At 41.1% G+C, this 24,103-nt stretch overlaps 1 protein-coding gene across 1 annotated transcript in view; it reads right to left on the minus strand.

Annotated features, from left to right (window-relative positions):
* Positions 1 to 4,318: 4,318 nt before the first annotated feature.
* The window catches only part of LOC309549578 (visual pigment-like receptor peropsin), a gene marked incomplete at its 5' end in the record, with an annotated part of 81,644 nt that continues 61,859 nt past the window's right edge, over positions 4,319 to 24,103 (minus strand). The window contains 4 exons of the mRNA XM_082249951.1: positions 4,319 to 5,197; positions 8,304 to 8,527; positions 16,970 to 17,074; positions 23,257 to 23,356. Of these exons, the coding sequence (XP_082106077.1) occupies positions 4,739 to 5,197; positions 8,304 to 8,527; positions 16,970 to 17,074; positions 23,257 to 23,356 (888 nt within the window). The 3' untranslated portion in view covers positions 4,319 to 4,738. The remainder of the gene's footprint in view (positions 5,198 to 8,303; positions 8,528 to 16,969; positions 17,075 to 23,256; positions 23,357 to 24,103) is intronic.

A 24,103-nucleotide genomic window follows, 5' to 3' on the forward strand; every position in this document is an offset into this window, starting at 1 on the left:
AACTTTCAGGAAAAGAAGCATACAATGTAAGGGATGATGTTCTGGTCTATGGAAAAAGTTCATGGCAAATCTATTTCTAAAACAATTTAAAAAAAGATTAGATTAACCTTGAGAAAATTTCTCAATTACATGCATCATGTGGCTGCCCTTAAACCATCAGCTGGATGCTGATTAGATTTTATACATTATCTAAGAAAATACTCTGATAGCTTAGAGATACCTGGATATTTGTCATTCTAGCTATTTCTCTTAAAGCGGAGTTCCACCCAAAAGTGTAACTTCCGCTTTAGGCAGTTCTAACCCCCTGACATGCCACATTTGGCATGTCATTTTTTTTGGGGGGGGGGGGAGCAGGTACCTAGTTGTGACAGGTACCTGCTCCCTCTTCCGCTCGGAGCCCTGCGGCACCCTGAGCGGAAGTTCTCCTCTCCCCCTCCCTCCCTGCAATCTTCTGGGACATGTCAGAGGTCCCAGAAGATTGCCGGCCAATCACGACGCGTAGCGCAACTCGCGCATGCGCAGTGCATACCCGGCTGTGAAGCCGAAAACTGTCACAGCCGGGTGCCCACACCAGTGATGCCGGCGCCGCAGACAGAGAGGGAGAAGAGCGAGGCTTCGGGCGGCCACATCGCTGGACCGTTGGACAGGTGAGTGTGTGTTTAGGCTGGAACTCCGCTTTAAATAAGATCCATCATTATATTTTTGTTTTATAGTTCTGTCCCATGTGGGTCAAAGTACATGTAGTACTTTGCCCCATATTTCTAAGTGCTTTTTAACCCTAGTTATGAGTATGGCCCTGCCCCTCTCCCCTCCTGCCATAGCTGATCCAACAACAGCTTTGAAGGAGACGGCTGATTCATAGTTGCTGCTTGTTTCAGCTGTGAACACTTTGCCGAAATGAACAATAGGGAATGAGGGGAATGCAGAGGAAGGGGGAATGTGTCAGCTTCAGCTTTTGCAATAATAGCAACATTTTTTTTTTTCTTGGCAAAATGTCCAAAATTTCTAATCTGCTTTCTCTTAAATTTGGCTTACTGCTTTCTTAGAAATACACACATTGTCTTCACTGAAATTATAAGCATCCTTAACATTTTACTGCAGTATTTATTAGGCTTGGGTAAACCTAGGAATATTCATCTGAATAAATGAATTGTGAATGTTGTATTCAGTGAATGAGGGATGTCAAGCAATAGAAGAGATGGGTCCATGTCAAATATTCAAGCAGACCATCTAATACTCAGCTAGTATTAATAGTATTTGTCTAGATCAGATTGGCAAAGAACAATCAGTGTGACTGAATTTTTTTATAAATAAATAATAAGAAGAAATAAAGCAAATTAATGCCTGTGAAATAAGCCATGAATAAGCAATTGGCTAGAGTTGACCGATATGAACTTTATCTAACGTGAGATTAGCTGGCCATATATTATACAATATTCTTATTAATTTTCCTTTAGCTTTATCTTCAACTATATAGTGCAAGGGCCTGCCTGATTGCACACAGGTGTTTAGGTTTCACCTCATGTTATATGGTTTAGGTAAATCTAAAGGAAAATTGTACAATGTATGGCCAGCCTAAGGTTTTGGCATAAATGCATTAGCACTTTGCTGAATTAAAGGATTCTCTGGATTTTTTTTTTTTTTTTCGCAATTGAATTTCTTGTATCTTTCAGGATTAAAAGTGAACTCCAGTTCTTTTATCTACTTACAGATGCGGAGATACTTGGAAAGTTATAGCATACCCAAAAAGAATGCTCAGGTAATAAACATTTTCTTATTGGAACATTTGGATTGGTCCTGTCCTTCAAAATCCTCCCACAGTAGGGCTCTGCAATAATGTTGATTAAAATTATAGCAATGTACATAGTATATAATTTACTTGGAGTGTGATTTTTTCAGCTTTCTGGAATATATTCCTCTAGGGTCTGTCCCCTGAAGTGATATTTTCGGTATAAGGAGAGCAATGTTAGATGCGTCCACCCCTGGGTTCTTATATTTCTTGGGCGCTCCTACAGCAAGATCTCCTTGCCAAAGTTTCCAATTCTGTTCCTATCCACCTGGGAGTTTTTTGTGTTCCCACCCACTTTTTTGTTTTTTAGCACTTCCTGTTTCATTGTTCATAATAAAGGATGAACCCCTCATCCAGTAAGGAGCATAAGGACCTCTGATGTACAAACCCAGGACTTCAAGTGCAAATATCCTACCAACAGTGTCCCTGAGAGATACTAGTAATTGTTCAGTAGTTTTATTCTCCAGTTTTTAATAAAAAACTGTTCAATTGGTTTGGGTGGACTGACCCTTAAAATAAATAAAACCTATCATCATTATTCCAGCTTCTTTGCATTACCTATATTTGGTTAAGCTTACATGGCTCTGTGGCTACTCAGCAACTGACTACACAACCTCGGTTTTTACCTGTCTTCATGAAGTTGTTTGGTATTGTAATGATTTAGGATGTTCCACATCAACAATGCCAATTTAATTGTTTTAGATTTCTCTACGAATGCTGCTCTGAGCAACTAATTAAGTTTCAGCAGTCATCATTCTGATAACAATAGGATTATTCTACTAAAAGTATACAGTACATTCTGTTCACTTAGTCCAGTGGTGTCCAAACTTTTTTCAAAGAGGGCCAGATTTGATGAAGTGAACATGCGTAAGGGCCGACCATTTTGCCTGACATTTAAACCATTAAAATTAAATATACACACACATATATATATATATATATATATATATATATAGTGTATAGTATATATATATATATATACTATATATATATATATATACACACATACATATACACACACACACACGCACACACACGCACACACATATATATATATATATATATATATGTATATATATATATATATATATATATATATATATATATATATATATAGGAAATAATAAGCATCAGTACTTTCTGAATAAAATCACACTTACAGTAGGATTGTAGAAGCGACACCTCCTCGGTCAGCCCCATACATACATGCATACATACATACACACATACACACACACACACACATAGACACACATACATACATACACTCACACATACACACACACATATATCACACTTACAGAAACAGGTAGTAGGATTGTAGAAGTGACATCTCCTCGGTCAGTTCCACAAGATCCTTGGTCGGCTCCTACAGGTGGCTGTGTGCGGTGAAGGAGAGAAGGCGAGAAGGCATGCAATTTTCAAATTAATTCTGCACTCCCGCTCAGTCGAGTGGGGGGGGGGGGGGAGCAGGACTCGGCGGGACTCGGGAGCAGCCGAGTGAGGCCAGAGGCCCCGTCCCCGAGCCATCGCATCGGGGCGGGGATGTGAGGAGTCTCAGAGAGAAAGGCATTGACAAAAGTCAGCAGTGTCTCAGGGGGCCGTATAAAACTAAAGGATGGGGCACAACTGGCCCGCGGCCTGGACTTTGGACATGACTGACTTAGTCTGTCCATACATGGTTCGAATCTGGCCAGTTCAGCAGAAATGGGCAGAGATTCCAACTGTTAAAATGGGCAGGCTAAATGTACCAAGTTGATCAATCGATCAACTTGGGTACAACCAGCCTGCAGGATTTTCTTGCAATTATCACTAGTGGCTGCTATAATAATCACTGTCTTCTCCTGGCGGGGAAGGCATCTCCTGCCCGTCCCCTCCCTGCCCTGAAAGACAATTGCTCACAGCCCATGGTTGCAGAAAATAAATTTGTATTGTGTATGGCCTGCCTTAGCTTAGTAGACAATATAAAGCTGTGTCCACTTTGATCATCCAGTCTCATCTAATTTTCCTGGTATATGATTGGGTATTCACAGTAAACAAAGCTTCATCTTATTTAGTAAGCTAAGTGAATTTACACCTTTTAAGTGAACAACTTCTTTCTTTAGGTAAAGGAGAATGGTCAACACTTTCATGGATTCATTTCCAATACATACTTCCAATTTTAAAATGAGCTCCTGTGAACAAAAATATAAATCTAAGCATATCACATCAGAAGTACATTATGTACAAATGTTAGTACAGTTAAGGCTGTATACATTGTAATATACACATTAAACATTTCACAGAAGTTATTATTATTATACTTCATAACTTTAAGTCATGCAAAAAAAAAAAAAAAATGAGCAAAGTCAAGTGTTGTTTATTTAGAATGAGAAAGAGCATACAGTACATTATAATCATATACTTTGCAATTTGCACAGAAATACGTAATATTGAAATAATTATGAAAACATAATTAAACCAGCATAAAAAACTAAACTTTCATGCTTGCTTTCAAGATGACCTGATGGCTGCCATACCAGGTTGCTACTTTGCTTTAGGCAGGTATTTATTTGGATGTGGCTTGGCTGTTGCCTAGGTGGTCTTCCCCCAGGCAGAATTCCTTTTACTGGTTATTAGATGACTCAGACTAATTTGTTAAGATTTCTATCAATATTAATTACTTCTTTTGATGTCAGCAGATTGCCTATTATGCTATGAAGGTGATGAAAAAAGCATGACTTTTTAATCTTTGCACTTTAAGGTATTAATACATCCATTGCCTTCAGAGATAATGAAGGTAAAATGTTGTTACCTATAAGGCAGTTGTGTTTTTTTACTGCTTGATATAATATATTAGGGTTAAGACCAAGTGATGCAAATAAAGACAGCGTACTCCAAAAAGTCTTGCATTTTCTCTTGGCTTTCATAAAAAATGTAATGAATCATTAGATAAAATGATCAAACAACTCACAGCCGATCACATTGATAACTTGGGTTTTCAGGTTCTATATTTAGGCGACAGGTATAGACATCTTTCGTTTTAAGTGGAGGGGTATTGCTGGGACTTCCCACTCCAGAGTCTTGACTTGGTGCTACCTGTGGTACTTCTTCAGGATGCTCAATTGGCTTCTGTTCTTTGAAATTAGCACGGGGGTCCTGTTTATGCTTCAGACGTTTGAAACGTTTTAGTTTGACAGGGTCCTTACCACTTGCCTTTGTGCATGGAAGCAAGATGCCAAGGTCCTTTCTGAACTTAGAGCTCATCCCAAAATAAATCAGAGGATTGTAGAAACTGGCAGATTTTGCAAAAAGAGCTGCTAGTATACTGGTAAGATTGGGGACATAATATCCACATGCTGACCACATAGATATCACAGCATAAGGAGACCAGGCAATTATAAAGGCTGTGCAAATGACAATGGAAACCTATAAAGAGAACATAGGAAAACATTTTAAAACAGCGGCAATTGCAAAATGTGCACCATTGTATTGTTTCACTGATGAATGCTAAAGAAGGCTGCTAGCAAATCCATGATAAATGCTTAAGGGTTCCCGTTCAGACTGTCAAGGTCCAATGAGTTAGTTGTCACTGGGTAGCGAGGATGCAAGCTAAGCAAAGGTCCATCCAGACCCAAAGCACTCTGCAAAAATAGGAAGATATAGTTAGCCCATCGCACACCTCCCCTGTCCCGAGTGGTTAGCAGGTAAAAGCAGCCCCAGCTTGATATATGCAGACCACAACTCCAACATGTTTTGCCCTGCCCTCAGGGCTTAATCATGGAGTACCAAGGGTGGGGCGAAACTTGTTGGAGTTGTGGTCTAAATGAATTGAGCTGGGGCTACTTATACCTGCTAACTACTCAGGCTGGGTGAGGTGTGTAGCAGCCAGGCTATCTCTTCCTATTTTTGCAGTATACTAACAAACCCAGCCACATTGTCATGCTTAGATCTTGGGGTTTAGCCTCAGAATGAGTGTTACTTGGTCCTAGGGAAACAAATGTCTTTGAGCAGAAAATGTTAGTAGCAGTTACCTGAGTTTTTCAGTGTTTAGTTAGATACACATAAACTACTGGATTACTACTGGTGGGAAAGGGAGGATAAATTGAGGATAAATTCAGCTTTGTGTATGGTGCATAAAACAGAAGACAGAGGCTGTCACCTTAGAAACTTACACCACAAAATAGTTTTTATTTGGGGTCTGTAACACTTGCCACATTATGATCAGCATGTAGGCAAACACCAAACTGCACAGTTAAAATAGTTCTGAACTGTATAAATTGCCAAAACTTTAACAATAATACATTTATTTAGGCAGTGGTTAGACCCAGACCCTCTGGCAGACACTTTGGCAGACCTTCTGGCAGGTGGTAACCATTTGTTTATCTCAACTATGAATTCCTGAAGCTGAGAATGGGATTTCACTAAGGATCCGGTCTGGAGAATTAACTTGAGAAATTTCTGGCTGATATTGGAAGGAGGCATCCAAATATCCAGGGACATTATAAGCACAGACCTGAGTGTAGAATTCTGGTGACTATTGCAACTGTTATCCCCATTCACCCAAACAAGTGCTTGCCTGGTTTGGGACATTTCTGAGGGTGCCCCAGTGCTCTCTACTACTTGTGGACTATTGCTAGAAGGACTGCCCTAAGCAGTAGTGATGAAGTGGAGAGTTCCCTCTGATTGCTGTTCTGGGTTTCTGGAGTATCCCACAGCTCCTGACACCCTACCCAGGTCATCCAGAAATTAATTTGAAAAAGGCAACCACTAGGCTGTTCATTAAACCAGAAGAGTGGATGTTGCTGTGTGCCTGGCTGCTGTTACACCTGAACCTGAGGCAAACCAGTAGTCCCTATAGGGGTGAAACGCTAGATCTACTTAACCTCATGTTTCAAGCAACTGGACAGAAGAGCAGCAACCTTCCCAATTGTTTCATATCTTGTGTCTACTGTATATATATATATCAGTACATAACAAAATGTGAAGTCTACTGTGTTTGTACAGTGGATAAGTAAAATAACTTTAAGTAAAGTTCCATCCTTATTTTTTATTGCTCCCATTTGTTTAAAAAAAAGTCAGTTTTTAAATGACAACTTCACTCCTAACACTTCAGCTATGCCCTTTGCATCCTCCTCTGCAGCGGGCTTTGGTCTTTATCTTGGCTAAACTCACTTCTTGTTAGCCCATTCTGTCAATAACACATCCCTAAAGGGTGCATTAGTACCCAGCCTGGTTTCCATAATCTTGGACTGAGCAGCACTCTCATGTTAAAAACAAACCCAAATCCACAGCTCCACTTAAGACTCACCTCTCCTGTACATGGACAATTTGGGTCCCGACCACTGCAGTCTGTCTCCACTGCTCATCAGAAATATGAAAGTCGCACTCCACCCTTAGATTCTCTTGCCATATTTATTTGTTAACAAAGTGACTGCAAACAACAAGATCTTCACTTTGGAACCAACCTTCCTTGATGCATTTCACCACTCCTGGCTTGCTCACAAGGATAGGGGATAGGTTAGAGGACTTTTCCAATCTATGTGAGGAAGCCAGGAGAGGTGAAAAGCATCAAGCAAGGTTGGTTTCCAGAAGGAGACACTGCGGTCACTTTGTTTACAATTAATAAAAATGGCAAGAGTAGCGAAGAGTGGAGTATATTTTATTACCATTCACATGCTGTTAGATGTTGTTAGATGACTACTATAGGCAGGAAGTAAAGAACACTCCCCATTACCACCCGAGAAGAAAAGAATTTCTAAGGGCTCTTTCACACGGTCCGCTCCGTAGGCGGATCCGTGTTGCTCAGCAGGGATCGTTCCGCGATCCTCGCTGAGCCGGGCGGATGACAGCTCCGTCTCCGCTTGCAGAGCGGAGAGGGAGGTGTCTCAGCACCCGCTGCCCTCTATGGGGGATCGGATGAGAGCGGACCACCTGTCCGCTCTCATCAGATCCGCTCCGCTCCGATTACTGAACGGATGGAAAAATAGGGTTTCCATCCGTCCAGATTTCACGCACAGGATCGGATGCGGATGGCAGTGGGTGTCAGCGGAGGTGTCTCCGCTGACACCCGCTGTCCCATAGAGCTGCATGGAGGATCCGATCAGATCAGCCTAAAAAACTGACAGGCGGATCTGATCGGATCGCCCGTGTGAAAGAGCCCTTACTTTAAAGGGTAGGTCACAAAACTGCAAGGTTAAGACATATATGAAGCAAATTTGGGGAGAGAAGGGGTGAGTTAGTCAGATAAGCTGTTTTTTCTATTTATACTCGATAACACAAGAAAAAAGAGATGTAGCAAATTTCTAACTGAAGATCAATGAGCCAGGTTCATCATTTTGAAAGTTTTGGGACTCAATGTTCATAAATACTGTAGAAACTCAATAATTTAAACAACAGCAGAATGTGATTTTTAGTTAAAACAGAAATATGGTCCATACACAACAGTTAAACAGTACTGATATTAGAAAATCATATAATACATCCAATAGTATTCTAAATCTGTCCTAATATATTTCATTATAAAGATACATACCCTGGTTACATCTCGCTCCATCTTTCTTTGTCTGTCTGATAAATTTCCTTCAGTAGCTAAAGCACGACTTGATTTAACAGTGTTGATAATAGAAACATAGCAAAAGACCATGACCATAACAGGCAGGAAGAAACAGCAAATAAATATGGACACAATATAAGACTTGTATATAGTGGAGAAACTGGCTTTAGTCCAGTCTATTTCACATGTTCCATACAAACGATCTAAGAAAAGCAGAAAACATTACTTAGTATTAGTACTCAAATATTCTGAAGTTGGGAAAAGGAAAAATGATTACAAATATATGCATGGAGTTCTGATGAATTTCTAAATATATACAATACTAAATAAAATGTTTCTTTGCTGATCATACACACTAAGCTGTCTACTGTTTCCTGCACTGTCAACCAATCTTTGAGTAGTCTAATGCCTCGTTTCCACTGAGTGGTACGGTACGGTTCGGTTCAGTACGGTACGGTTCGGTTCAGTACGGTACGGTTCGGAACGGTACACATTGCGTTTCCACTGCCAATAGTACCCTTTCATGATAGGCGTGGTGTAGCAGGAAAGCTGTGATAGACGATTCTCTGTCAACCAATCAAAGTTCTGCAGAGTGTAGCTCCACCCTGTTGGTACGGTACTAATGTGCTTGGTACCCCAACTAAAGGGTACCAAAAAGTGTTACGATACAGTTCGGAATTAGGGTACCATTCATAATGGAAACGGCATAAATAGCGTACCGTACCGAACCGAACCGTACCAGAAAGCTCAGTGGAAACAAGCCATTATGGGACTACATCAAGAACAGTGGATACATTTGGCTCAACACATTTATATATTTAAGCTGATCTTAGAAACGGCACAGCAGCGCCAGCACATCAATGGTTCATGGACACCCAAATAAAATCCACTTGGTATTTACTATGCACTAGAGCTGCAGGATTAATCGTTAAAAAATTGCGATCTTGGTTCACCCCCCCTTCATGATCTTAAAATGGCATGTCCTCAATTCTTGCTGAGCTTTTCTCTGCTCACTCACAGCTGTGAAATGTTTATCAACATTGTTAAGGCTGCTAAATAACTATAAACACAATGTTTTACAATATATCATTTTGTTCTTTTAGATCAAAGGAATGAACTTCTGTCTGTAAGTGAGGGCAGTTGAACCTCTTAAAGACTAAGGCTCCGTTTCCCCTATTGCGACTTGTTGTGCGACTTAACACATGTCAAGTCACACAGCAAGTCAAAAGCCATTAATTTCAATTTGGCTCGTTCTAACTGCTGCGACTTGAGTCGCAGCGACTTGAAAAATGTTTTTTTGCACTACTTTTGGGCCGACTTCAGTGCGACTTGTCCCTCATAGAAGGAAGGTCGGACTGAAGTCCCCAGAAGTAGCCTCAAACAAGTCACCCTACAAAGTCGCGCTAGAAGTAGCGCGACTTTGTAGCCTCAAAAGTGGAAACGTAGCCTAAGCCTTTTTCTGACATTTGCTGCTTACAAGTTAAAATCAGTATTTTTTGCTAGAAACCTTACTTAGAAACCCCAAACATTATATATATATATATGTGTATTTTGGCAGAGACCCTAGAGAATAAAATGGTGATTTTTTATGTCACACTGTATTTGCGCTGAAGTCTTTCAAATGCAGCTTTTGGGAAAAAATACACTTTAATAAATTTCAAAAAGACTAAACAGTAAAGTTAGCCCAATTTTTTGGGATAATGTAATAGATGATGTTACGCCGAGAATCGTGATCTTTATTCTAAGCAAAAAAAATGTGATTCCCATTTTATCCAGAATCGAGCAGCTCTACTATGCACCCACAATCAGTGTTAATTTTGGCAGTAAATTTCAATTTAATTTTAGCTGTAGTCTTTTGACTATAATGCCATTTTAATTTTAGTCATATTTTAGTCTTTTGACTAAAATGTTATTTTAGTTTTAGTCGTATTTAAGTCATCTGAATTGTTTTAGTCATATTTTAGTCGACTAAAATCTGAAGCAGGGTTTAGGTAAATTGTAATGCATTATTTAAACATTTGTCTAGAATTTTCAAACTAGTTATATTCTCCTGGATTAAAAATCGATTAATATGTTATTATTTATAGTTTGAACATGCACTACAGACAGAGATTTGTGATAGGTTATACATATATATTACACATTGTGATATATAACATCTTTATAAATAAAACCAAGTTTCATAAACAAACAAAAATATTGCTTTTTGACAAACAGAAGTGCTACTTTAAAATACAAAAAACTAAAAAACTGTAAACTCTATTGGCTATAATGTCATTGCACTTATTACCGGAATATATTAATAACATTAACCTCTTGCCGACCACCCGCCGCAGATATACTGCGGCAAGGTGGCTAGGTTGCATGAATCGCCGTACCCATACGTCCCTTCTCGTGACAGGGGAAGCTGAGTTTGTGGGGTTGGCACCCGTGATTGTTGCCGGGCACCCGCGATCACTCCCCAGGGAGACAGAACGGCAGTCTGACCTCATAAACACGGCAGACCATTGTTCTGTCAGCAATCAACACAGAGATCCTATGTTTCTCCTATTTAGGAACACAGGTCTCTGGGTTGATTCCATAAGCCCATCCTCCTCACAGTTAGAAAACACCCCTAGGCATACATTTAACCCTTTGATCGCCCCTGGTGTTAACCCCTTCCCTGCCAGTGTCATTAGCACAGTAACAGTGCATATTTTTAGCACTGATTACTGTAGTACTGTCACTGGTCCCTCCAAAACTGTCCAAAATGTCAGTTAGGTGTCCGATCTGTCCGCCACAATGTCACAGTCATGCTAAAAATCGCTGATCCCCACCATTACTAGTAAAAAAATAGTTAAATAAAAATGAAATAAATCTTTCCCTTAGTTTGTAGACGCGATAACTTTTGCGCAAACCAATCAATATACACTTATTGGGATTTTTTTTTTACCAAAAATATGTGGCAGAATACAAATTGTCCTAAAATGATGAAAAAAAATGATTTTTCATTTTTTTAATTGGGAATGTTATATAGCAGAAAGTAAAAAATATAGTTTTTTTTCCAAATTGTCGCTCTTTTTTTGTTTATAGCGCAAAAAATAAAAATCCCAAAGGTGATCAAATACCACCAAATGAAAGCTCTAATTGTAAGTACAGCATCACATGACTACGCAATTGTCAGTTAAAGTAAGACAATGCTGAATCTCAAAAACTGGCCTGGTCATTAAGGGGGTAAAACCTTCCGGTCCCTAAGTGGCTAAATATTAAGAAAAAAATATAAGAAAAACATTTTTCTTATTTTTTTCTCTTTCTCTTTTAGTAGATGCCCCCTACTTATGCTTATGTGGTATTGCAATACAGGCTTTGGATGGAATTGTATTGCCGATTTAGAAATGGTCAGCAGAGTAGTGTTCATTTTTATGTCAATTTTCAAATTAGTTTTAGTCAAAGTCTTTTGACTAAAATATCATTTTAGTTTTAGTCGTATTTTAGTCATCTGAATTGTTTTAGTTTTAGTCGTATTTTAGTCTAATAAAATAGTGTTAATTTAGTCAACAAAAATATTTCAGTCGATGAAATTAGCACTGCGCACAATGTATGCATGCATGTGCATAGGCTGCAGCACAAATATGTTGAGTTTATTAACAAGCGTTGTTCTATATGAAATATATTCTCTGATGTACAAATGTACATTGCCTGAGCCATGGAATGGCAAGAACAAAAAAGTACTTTTCTCCCATTTTTTTCTATGTTTATCTAACTGTTGTTACTACACATACATACCATGTAGGACTAAAACCTCATTTTAGGACACACTACTATTATCATTAAAAATCACCAAAAAAGCCATAGTGAATGATATTCTCATGAATGCACTGCATTCTTGCTCTGATAGCATGATGCATGAGCTTTAAGACCCTCTGCTTGGCTTGGTACATGTGTATTTTTTTTTCATAGTGAGCATTTTTTGTTTTCTCCATCGGTACTCTATCCGTACATCAGCCCCAATATCTGAACATTCACTAAATAATAAAAAAATTATTATTTCCTTGGTTGTTTTACTATTGAGTGCATATAATGGAACAAAAATGGTTCAGCTGTAATGATATTATTTAGTGATTTCACTGCTTAGTTCAGACTCTAAGCCCCCGTTCACACTGGGGTGACCTGTCAGGCGACCTGGTCGCCTGACAGGTCGCCGTAGGTCGCCTTCCATAGAGAAGCTGCGGACCCGTTCTAATAGGAGCGACACAAGTCGCTCCGACCTAGAAAAAGGGTCCGGAGCTTCTTTGGGGCGACCCGGAGCGACCTGCATAGACTTCAATGTTATGAAGTCCGTGCCGGCCGCTCCGAGGTCGCGGGGCGAGCAGCGCGCCGCGACCTATGAGGTCGCCCGGCAAAGTAGCGTCGCCCCAGTGTGAACGGGGCCTGAAAACAAAAATTACAATATGCTAGAATGTTTCACTGAATTTGGAAAACAACATTTTAATAACTTTCTTTTGGGTGTGTAAAAAGGTGGCATTGACACTTTATTGTCTGAGTGAAAACTCATCCGGTAAAAAAATGTACCCTAGGTGAATCTCTCCCTGCTTTAGTTTACCCTCTGCCTTACTAGCTGTCTGTGTGAAAATGTGTGAAACTCTCATTGCTCTGGTATATTGAGTTAACCTTTGCTTTACTGACTGTCTGTGTGAAAACTCATCCTATGTTATCTTCTATCAATTTTATAGAAATAAATGTATCTTCCTGTTTGATCAGAGAGATCTGATGCTAGCTTTAAAACCCAGCAGACATTAGTCCTTTATCAGTTTCCTATGGATTAATTTCCAAACATTCCCCATCAATCAGGTGCGGCTGGTGCTTCATTTAATCGGAGGGGTGGCAAACAAACCTCACCGCCAGGTCCGCACATCCAGGCACAAGCGGCTTCCCTGGCTTCTTCTCCCTGCCAATCTGGTCTTAAAACCTGCTTCCTGTTCTGATTGGCCAGGAGGAGAGGCAGGAAGACAATGGCAAATGTTGATTCATTAATGTCACAAGTGGGTGGGCTTGGGGTGCAGTGCTCTAATTGGCTTTTTGAAGACAAATAGTGCCTCAGGCTCTAATCATGTTTAAAAAAAAAAAAAAGCTAGAAGAAATCTATGCGGCCGGCGCCCCACATGGAGATTAGGGGCCGGCGCATGGAAATTAGGGGGGTGGCCGCTGCTGCCATTAATATTCTGATAAAATTAGAGCAGTCTTTGAGGGTAGGCATTTTTGGTGCCTGGGATATTGGTACTCTTGTAATATCAATTTTTATCCAAAGTTTCACTTTTTAGCACAATTGTCCTGGCTAGGGCAGAAACAAGACGGCATGCAAACTGCTCCTGACAGACTACAGGTGAGCCTAAATTTCCCCACTCAGCCTTTTCCTTCCCAGTCTGACTACTGCTTTCTCCAATAGTGTCTTCTCTCCTGAGACTCTCATTCATATATCTTTTCCACTGCACAGCTTTTACATATTACCATAAATCCAGCCCTCCCCCTAATACTGCACGTATTACCTCCTGCTTATTCTTAACCCACAGGCTGACAAAGCTTTCAGAACACTAGAACTTGTGTAATCTCCCTTCCATCTCACCTTCCTTACCCTCATGCTTCTCCTAACTACAGGGAATATCTCCCCCAGCCTTGGCCCTCTGCTATCCTTCATCCACACACCCAGCACTCTTCTTCATCTGCCAGCCCTGAAATCTAAATGCATTAATTTTTATTTCTAAGCTTCCAAGAACCAACCATGCCTTTTCATCTGCCCTCTGGAATACCTGCTCAATCTGTAACAAGCTCACTTCTGTCCATTACCTTTTTATGTCCAACTACCTTAGCCTACTTGCCCATACCCTAACCTGGCTTCAAGAATCTAACTTTACCTCTCCAGCTGCCCTCTCTCATGGTGGCCTTTATTGGACTCATGCAAACTAAGTGAACATAAAGGAAGTGGGGCTGGAAACCTTTCTATTCCTGCAAAGCGCTTTCCAAGTTTTCCCCCTCACTACATGCAGAATTAGGCTCCAGCTCCTACAACCCTGGCAAACAGTTGACACAAGAAGTCTGAAATGACATAGCCTTATCTTAAGTAAGTGTGGCATATAAATACATCTCTGCAAGACTGTCCTCCTAAAATATAACATTTCCTTCCCTGCTGCCAAACAGATTTATTTTATCACTTTCATTAAAACCATTTGATCCAGTTCTTTCCAATTCTTTTCTACCTTTAACTCTCTACCTTATCCCTCACTGCCACCACCCACAAATAAAACAAGATACATGCAGTTTGTGATGTCATCTTTAGCACCGCATCAATGCTCTCCTTTTTTGATCCTGTCACTACAGAGAAGATTGCTAATGTTTTCTCTGATGCCCATATCGCTGCCTGCTGTCCCCTTCCCTCACAACTACTCAGGTTACCCTTTTGCATTATTCTTTGTTTTCTTACTCAACTCTTCAATCTCTCCCTTACTACTTGCATCTTCCACTCTCCTCTAAAACATGCATTGGTTTCCCTGATACTTAAAATAGCTTTTGCTGGACCCCACCACTCGAAACATCAAAAGACCCATCTCCTTGCTCCCGTTTAGCTCCAAACTCCTGGAATGCCTAGTTTACAACTGTCTGAGATGATACCTCACTGAAAACAATCCTCTTAACCCTTTACAGTCTGCCTTTTGACCAAAACACTCTACAGAAACTGCTCCTCTAAAACTCACAACTTATTAACAGTTAAAACCATTGGCCACTGTGCACTACCCTACTATTAGACCTTTCTGATGACTTCAGCACAGTTGACCACTACCTTGGCCTCCAAGACTGTCCTATTTCTTGGTTCTACAACTACCTACCTAAGCTCTCCTTCAAATTTACCTACAACTCTTTTTGTAGGGGTCCCTATCTACAGCTTTTCTCTTGGTCAGTTGATAACCTTGCATGACATGCAATACCATCTCTATGCTAATGATACCCAAATCTACCTCTCCACTCTATAGCTCACCCTTTTAGACTTCTTGTGCATCACTATTCTACTAACCGACATATCAGTATGGATGTCAAGCCACTTTCCAGACCTCAATCTTTCAAAAACTGAGTTTGACCTTGAGATTAGCTTGAGATAGCTTGAGATTAATAGCATATCTATCCCTCTCTCCCTTTAAACCAAGATGCTAGGTGAATTACTGGACTTTCAGTCCCACATTCAAGCACTATCCAAAGTGCCTTTACCTATGTAACATTTTTCCAGAATACAGTAAACCCCCCTCCATTAGTTACGTTCCGGACCCAGCCGCGAAAAGTGAAAATCCGCAAAATAGAAAAACCCTATTAAAATGCATTGTAGGCATGTTTTTTTTACTGTCACTGTACGTGTAAAAGCATTTTAAGGTCTTTAAACACACTTCTTTTAAAACAATAGAAACTCATTTAAACACATACAAGATACTGAGAGACATAGCAAGAGCTATGGAAAACACAAAAATATTTCATTTTTAATGATTTATATAGTAAAATAACATTACAAAAAAAACCGCAATATACCGGGACTGCAAAAACTGAACCGCGATGGAGCGGGGGTTTACTGTATACCCTTTCTTAACCAACAAGACCACCAAGCTACTAAATAACTCTCTTCTTAACTCTTTATCACTTCAACTCCCTCCGCATTGGCCCACCACTACACAGGCTATTCTCCCTCTGGCCCACTGGTTTCTGATCTATCAACAAATATACTTCAAAATATTAACAACAACTGGTAAAGACAGCTATATCACAAAACTCATATCAAAATATCAACCAAGCTGTCCAATTAGCTCCTCCAAAAACATGTCCTATAGCTCCCTTGTCAACTCCTTCCATGCTTTCTGTCAGGACTTCTCTGGAGCCTCTCCCATCCTCTTACACCAGCCAACTTGTATGGCTGTCTCCTGCTTTATATTCCTTTAAGCAATCTCTGAGACCTATTTTTTTCAGGAAAGCCTATCCTGCCTCTAGGTAGCAACTGAATTTTACTTTATTGAAGAGCCCATCCCCACACAGTTATTACCTTTTGTATCACTTCCTCCTCCCCTAAATTGTAAGCTTTTATAAGCAGACCCACAACCCTCCTTATTTAAATTATATTGTAACTTTACTATCTCCCTTTATTATTTAAAGCCCCATGCAAGCAGTTGGTGCTATAAAAATCCTAAATAATAATACTAATAATATTAATAATAATATTTATGATATTAAAATAAGCCAGAAGTTAGCTTGTATAAATACACGATAATACATGATCTGACACACAGGTGGAATTATAATGGGCTTATTATAATTTACTTTTTATCTGTAAAGCACATGGTAACTCTAACACATTCCAATATTATTTTGAGTAAATAATTACCCTTTGTTTCCCATGAATGAAAAAATAATGCTCCCAACCTTCCATCCTAGATCACCTAATCTCTAGTTACTATTCATTAGAAACTATAGTATATTTCAAGCAATGTACATGTACATGTACTGTGTATAGATACCTGTAAAATTTATAAACATTACCTTCCTTGTTTGATTTGCTTATGCATTCATTAACACGCTGTAAAAAGCAGACAAAAACATGTGGCGAGTGCAAATGACCATTTAATCAGGTACCTTACCTCTATAGCTTCCCCATCCTAGAAGAGGAGCTGCTGACCAAAACAAGGCTGCAATCCATATAAGTACCAGGGACACACTGATGCTGTTTTTGCTAATGCAGGTGGCTGTAACATTACAGAGACATGTGTTATACAGAGTATGCCTTATGTAGGGGAAACCCAAGGAGCAGAGGAAAAAAATGAAAGGAGAATGAAAATTTGAGAGCTTGAAAAGGAGATCCATATGCTTCGATTTGTTTCTATGCAATATATCTTTATAAGCTTGTATGTTAAAAATCAATGTATTTAGTTGTACATTGTGTCATGATTGCACAAATATGCAGCATAATTGTAAAGAAAATGAATGTTAAGAGGGACCTGCTTACTGAAATTGGCAATTTAAAAAGGTATAAAGGTATCATGGGGATGTAAAACAAATATTTGTGCATACAGTTTAGTTTGTCTAACTCTGTGTGTGCACCACTTTTATTACTGCGCATACTGTAGGGGCTGTTTCCACCTCATTTGTTCCAGTTAGAAATAATTTTACAACACAGAGATTACGTTTGTAGGTCCTACATTGGGTACGCTAGTGGATTACATTTGTTGTTGGTCTGTTCCCTAAAGGTGGGGAACAGATTTAAAAGAATGCGATTACCATCTTGAAAAGTATGGATTTAAAGAATAAGTCCACCCTTTGGGGAAAAAAATAAAAATAAATGCACATAGTTTTGCAGGTAAAAAAAAGTGCATTCATTTCTTTTCTCAGGAACCTGCAGCATACTGACCAGTGGATTGTGGGTGCAATAGGCTCCTGCAGATGCTTGCTACATCTTTCTGCCCATACTTCTGTACAGGCTTTCTGTTTGAAAGCTGTAGAAAGTGTCAATAAACTATGAGAGCACTCACCAGCACCCTAAATATGGGTGTAGCGTGTAAAATGCTTCAAAAGGTGAACTTATCCTTTAACCACTTAAGCCCCGGAAGATTTTACCCCCTTCCTGACCAGGGGGTATTTTGGGATTCGGCACTGCGTGAATTTAACGGACAATTGCGCGGTCGTGCGACGCTGTATCTAAACGAATTTGGCGTCCTTTTTTTCCCACAAACAGAGCTTTCTTTTGGTGGTATTTTATCACCTGTGCGATTTTTTGATCATGCGCTATAAACAAAAAAAGAGCGTAAATTTTGCAAAAATAGCAATATTTTTCACATATTTTTATATGAAATTCCCCCCCAAAAAAATGTAAAAATCAAAATTTTTTAACATTTTCGGCCAATTTGTTTTATGCTACCTATGTTTGGTAAAAAAAATCGCAAAAAGCGTATTTTGATTGGTTTGCGCAAAAGTTATCGCGTTTACTAACAAAGGGAAAGATTTTTGTCATTTTTGTTGGTTTTTTTTAACGCGTAATGGCGGCGATCTGCGATTTTTTTGTGGTACTGCGACATTGCGACGGACAGATCGGACCCTTGACTGACATTTTTGACACTTTTGGGGTTACCAGTGACTTTTCTACAGTAATCAGTGCTATACATATGCACTGTTACTGTAAAAATACACTGGCAGTGAAGGGGTTAACTTTTTTTGAAAGGGAGGGGCTATGTGTGTCCCTAGGGGCGTGCTTTCTACTGTGATTGGCTGTGGCTTCAGATGTATGAACAGTGATCAACCGTTCTACATAGTAGAACCGTATGATCATCCTTCATACACAGGCCGCCTGACTTTCTCCCTCTCCCCCGACGATCGCAGAGCGGGGGGGTGCATGACCGCGCAGGAGCGGGAGCGCACCTCCGGCGGCACGCGCTCGCTCCCTAGACCTTCACAAGCTAGCGACGTAGACCTACGTCGCTTTGCCTGTGAGGGGCTGACTGCCGACGTAGATCTGCGTTAGTGTCACGGAACCATGAACCAGACGTACAACAACAGATAAGTGAAAATAAGAAGGCTTTATTGAAAATCAAGCTGTAAAGCAAAAGTCCAAACGGATGGCAAAACCAAAGCAGAGTCTTTGCGAAGCCAGGAGGTCAGGAGCCAGGAGGGTAGTCAGACGAAGCCGGGATCAGGAACCAGCAGGGTAGTCAGACGAAGCCAGGATCAGGAACCAGCAGGGTAGTCAGATGAAGCCAGGATCAGGAACCAGCAGGGTAGTCAGACGAAGCCAGGATCAGGAACCAGAAGCAGCAGCAGTCTTAGAAGCATGTGAACACAGGAGGACCAAGCAAGGAACTGAAGCCACAGACCTCCTATATATATGAGCTAGGCATCCAGCTCCTCCCAGTGGGAAGGAGGAGCCGCAGGGTGGGAGGCTACAAGAAACCCAGAAACCAAGATGGCCGCCAGCACATGTCAAACGAAGGAGAACAGCAAGAAGGTAAGACCATGACAGTACCTCCCCCTCAAGGGCCCCTCCTCCGCAGAGTAAAGAACGGTTTCTGAGGGAAGCGTGCGTGGAAGGCTCGGAGCAAGGCAGGAGCATGGACATCTGCGGAGGGAATTCAGGAACGCTCCTCTGGACCATAACCACGCCAATGAACCAAAAACTGCACCCGACCGCGGACCAGGCGTGAGTCCAGGATATTGCTCACCTCATACTCCTCACGATTGCCCACTTGGACCGGACGGCGCAGAGGAACCGAGGAAGTGAAACGATTACACACCAGTGGCTTCAACAGGGAGACATGAAACACGTTGGAGATCCGCATGCCAGGAGGAAGCGCAAGGGCATAGGCTACCGGGTTTACCCTGCGAAGCACTCAGAAGGGACCAACAAAGCGAGGCGCCAGCTTGGGAGTGGGCACTCGAAGGTTGAGGTTGCGGGTGGACAACCATACACGGTCTCCGGCCTGGTAGGAAGGAGCAGGCGCTCATCTGCGATCAGCCTGGAGTCTCTGGCGCTGCGCAGAGACCTCAAGGGACTTCTGGATCTGTACCCAAGAAGCACGTAGGACGGAAAGGTGATCCTCCACAGCCGGAATATCCTGGGGAGAGAATACCTCCGGTAACACGGCAGGTTGGAACCCATAATTGGCCATGAAGGGAGACGTCCCAGAGGAAGAGTTCACCGCCGTGTTCCTGGCAAACTCAGCCCAAGGCAGGAGGTCAACCCAATTGTCTTGGTGATCGGAGACATAGCAACGAAGGAATTGCTCCAAGGCCTGATTGGATCGTTCTGCGGCCCCATTGGACTGAGGGTGGTAGGCCGAGGAGAAGGAGAGATGAATCCCCAACTGGGAGCAAAAGGCGCGCCAGAACCTGGACACAAACTGACTCCCCCGATCCGACACAATCTCCTTGGGCAAACCGTGCAACCGGAAGACCTCCCTGGCAAAAATCGTGGCCAACTCCTGTGCAGAGGGTAACTTCTTGAGAGGAACACAGTGGCACATTTTGGAAAACCGATCCACAATCATGAGAATGACCGTATGGCCTCGGGATGCAGGGAGGTCCACAATGAAATCCATCCCCAGGTGTGACCATGGGCGCTCCCCGGTGGCTATGGGTTGCAGAAGGCCCAACGGAAGGTGCCGAGGGGACTTACTCTGGGCACAAACGGAGCATGCCGCTACATATGCGGCGATGTCGGAACGTAGGGAAGGCCACCAGAACAGACGTGAAACAGCCCAGGACAGCTGATTCTTTCCAGGATGCCCCGCGGTCTTGGAGTTATGGTAGGTTCGCAACAACCGAGTGCGCAACTCCTCAGGCACAAAACATCTGCCGTTGGGTCTCTCAGAGGGAGCACCAGATTGAGCCGCCAAAATCTGCTCACCCAGGGGGGAGGTCAGGCTGGTGCGAATGGCGGCCAGGATCTGATTCGGAGGTATGACCGAAGTCGGAATCGACTCCTCCCTGGACAGGTCGGAGTACTGCCATGATAAGGCATCCGCCCTGATGTTCTTGGAACCGGGTAGGTAGGAGACCACGTAATTAAAACGTGACAAGAACAGAGCCCATCTGGCCTGACGTGGTGTCAATCTTTTGGCCTCAGAAAGGTAGGTGAGATTCTTGTGGTCCGTCAGGATGGGGACCGGAACCACCGAACCCTCGAGCAAGTGCCTCCATTCTTTAAGGGCCTGCACGATGGCCAATAACTCCCTGTCACCAATCTGATAGTTGCACTCCGCGGGAGACAGTTTCCGGGAGTAAAACCCACAAGGAAGCAGAGGACCCTCTGGTGTTCTACGCTGAGACAGAAGGGCGCCTACTCCCGTCTCAGACGCGTCCACCTCGAGGACAAAGGGCAACCCAGGGTTGGGATGCGACAGAATCGGAGCCGACACAAAGGCGGACTTTAGAGCCTCAAAAGCTCGGATGGCCTCGAGCGGCCAGACCTGGGAATTACTGCCCTTCTTGGTCAGATCCGTGAGAGGCTTGGCTAGCATGGAAAAGTCCCTGATGAACTTCCGATAATAATTGGCGAAGCCCAAAAAGCGCTGCAGGGAGCGAAGACCACTGGGCTGGGGCCACTGTAAGACAGCCGAAACCTTCTCAGGATCCATGGAGAACCCCTCAGCGGAAATGATGTAACCTAAGAAGGTTACCTGGGATCGGTGAAATTCGCATTTCTCAAGCTTACCGAACAGCTTGTTCTCTCGTAACCGTTGCAACACTCGTCTGACATCCAGAATGTGGGTCTCCATGGATTCAGAATATACCAAGATGTCATCCAAATAGACCACCACACACTGCTGCAACAGGTCACGGAAAACATCGTTAATGAATTCCTGAAAGACTGCGGGCGCATTGCACAACCCAAAGGGCATAACCAAGGATTCATAATGACCGGTCCTGGTGTTAAACGCGGTCTTCCACTCATCGCCCGCCTTGCGAAGCCAGGAGGTCAGGAGCCAGGAGGGTAGTCAGACGAAGCCGGGATCAGGAACCAGCAGGGTAGTCAGACGAAGCCAGGATCAGGAACCAGCAGGGTAGTCAGATGAAGCCAGGATCAGGAACCAGCAGGGTAGTCAGACGAAGCCAGGATCAGGAACCAGAAGCAGCAGCAGTCTTAGAAGCATGTGAACACAGGAGGACCAAGCAAGGAACTGAAGCCACAGACCTCCTATATATATGAGCTAGGCATCCAGCTCCTCCCAGTGGGAAGGAGGAGCCGCAGGGTGGGAGGCTACAAGAAACCCAGAAACCAAGATGGCCGCCAGCACATGTCAAACGAAGGAGAACAGCAAGAAGGTAAGACCATGACAGTTAGGCAGTCGGCAAGTGGTTAAGCAGAAATATTGAGAAGATGCATTAACCACTCATATACTGTATGTCCTACTTTAGAGATTTCATTTGATAATTGTAAGGATGATATCCACTAGACATTTGTGGTTCCAAAATGAAATTCACACACATTTTTCGGCATTTGGAAATTCAGATGTATACAATAGTAACAAATTTAAACAAATCCGAAACAATGAAACAAGATTTCGAACTAAATTTGAGTTTGAATAGTTTTCAAATCGAATATGAATAGTTTTCAAATTTGAATAGTTTTTGAATTTGAATAGTTTTCTAATTCAAATGGTTTTCAAATCGAATTTGAATTTCTGAAGAGAATAAAATAGAATAGAAAATAAAGGATTGGAATAGAAATAGAATAGAAATGAAAAGAAAAGAATAGATAATAGAGGGATTAGATAGAAAATAAAAGAACAGAATAGTGAAGAGAGAAAAATAGAACAAAATAGAATAGAAAATAAAAGAACAAAATACAATAGAATAAAACACAAAGGAATAGAATAGTATATAATATAGAATAAAATAGAAAAAATATAACCATCTTTTGAAACTTGAATTTCAAATAGAATACATTTGAATTTGAATACAATAGAAAAGAATATAAAAGAAAATAAGATAAGAATTGAAAAGAATAGAATAGAACAAAAGAATATAATAAAATAGAAAAGATATAACCTTCTTCCAAAATTCGAATTTCGAAAAGAATAAATTCAAACTCGGAAAAAATAAAGAATAAAATATAATAGAAAAAAAAGCATACAACAGAAAATGAAAAAGAATAGAATAGAAAAAATATAGATTAGAATGGAATAGAAAGAATATAACCATTTTCCAAAATTCAAATTTATTCAAATTCAAATAAATGAAACAAATTCCGAAAAACGAATTGAACAAATTGAACTAAATGAATTAATGTAAATACCGAATCGAAACGACATGAAGCGTAACAATTTTTTTCATTTTGCACATGTCTAATATCCAATTCCAATAAGTGTTGGAAGCATTTGGTAGGAACATATAAACTGGTATTAAAATAATTTATACCATGTTATTTAAATCTTCTTACCGCTTTGAGGATGACATCCTTTAATATAGCGAGTTACACTGATAACAGTTAGCGTGTTTATACTGGCCAAACCAAACAGTAGAGTAAGAAAACCATCAACCTGTAATAGAAATGCAAAAGCTAAAATTTTGTATTAATTCTCATAGCATCATTCTGAAAACTGTGAAAAGTCTGGAAATTAAATGGCAGATTTTAGTGTTTAATCTCTGAGAAACACAAATATAAAACAGTGGGTCATAGATGATGCAATTTTCTTTCCTGCAGCAGTCAGTGTTGATGTGGGATTCCTTCCCGTAGAGTTATGGTGTTCTCCCGGGGGGAGCGCGGAAAGACGTTCCCTACCAGGAGAACACACAGGGATTATTGCTAGCACGGCTATAGCCACTGGCAATAGTCACATGTTTGAAATCCGACGTGCTGGTTGTACCCAAGTTGATCCATGAATCAACTTGGGTACAATCAGCCTGCCAATACATGGATTGAATTTCTCCCGGTCCTTGCTGAACCAGATTCAAACCCTCTATGAACGTCTTAAGTTTGCTATATTTATCTAATCAGACCAACAAACTTATTAAATGTACAAAAAGGGCCTTTCATGACCAAACATTGGCAAAATTATCTTTAAACATGACAAAAAAAATCATTCAGACAGGTTTTAACTCCTTAATTCTCTGCACATATGTTTTATCAAATGTTTATTGAATTGTAATAACAATAATTTTGTCTATGGTCATCCTACGGCACACAGGCTCACGTAAACCCAAAAACAACAAAACAAAGTTTAAAATCACTGATGGCCAACCTATTATTTGATGCAAGGGGCCTCAAAGTCAGTCCTAACATTGTC

This window comes from Pelophylax lessonae, assembly GCF_965119305.1.
Source record: "Pelophylax lessonae genome assembly, chromosome: 3".
Classification (NCBI taxonomy): domain Eukaryota; kingdom Metazoa; phylum Chordata; class Amphibia; order Anura; family Ranidae; genus Pelophylax; species Pelophylax lessonae.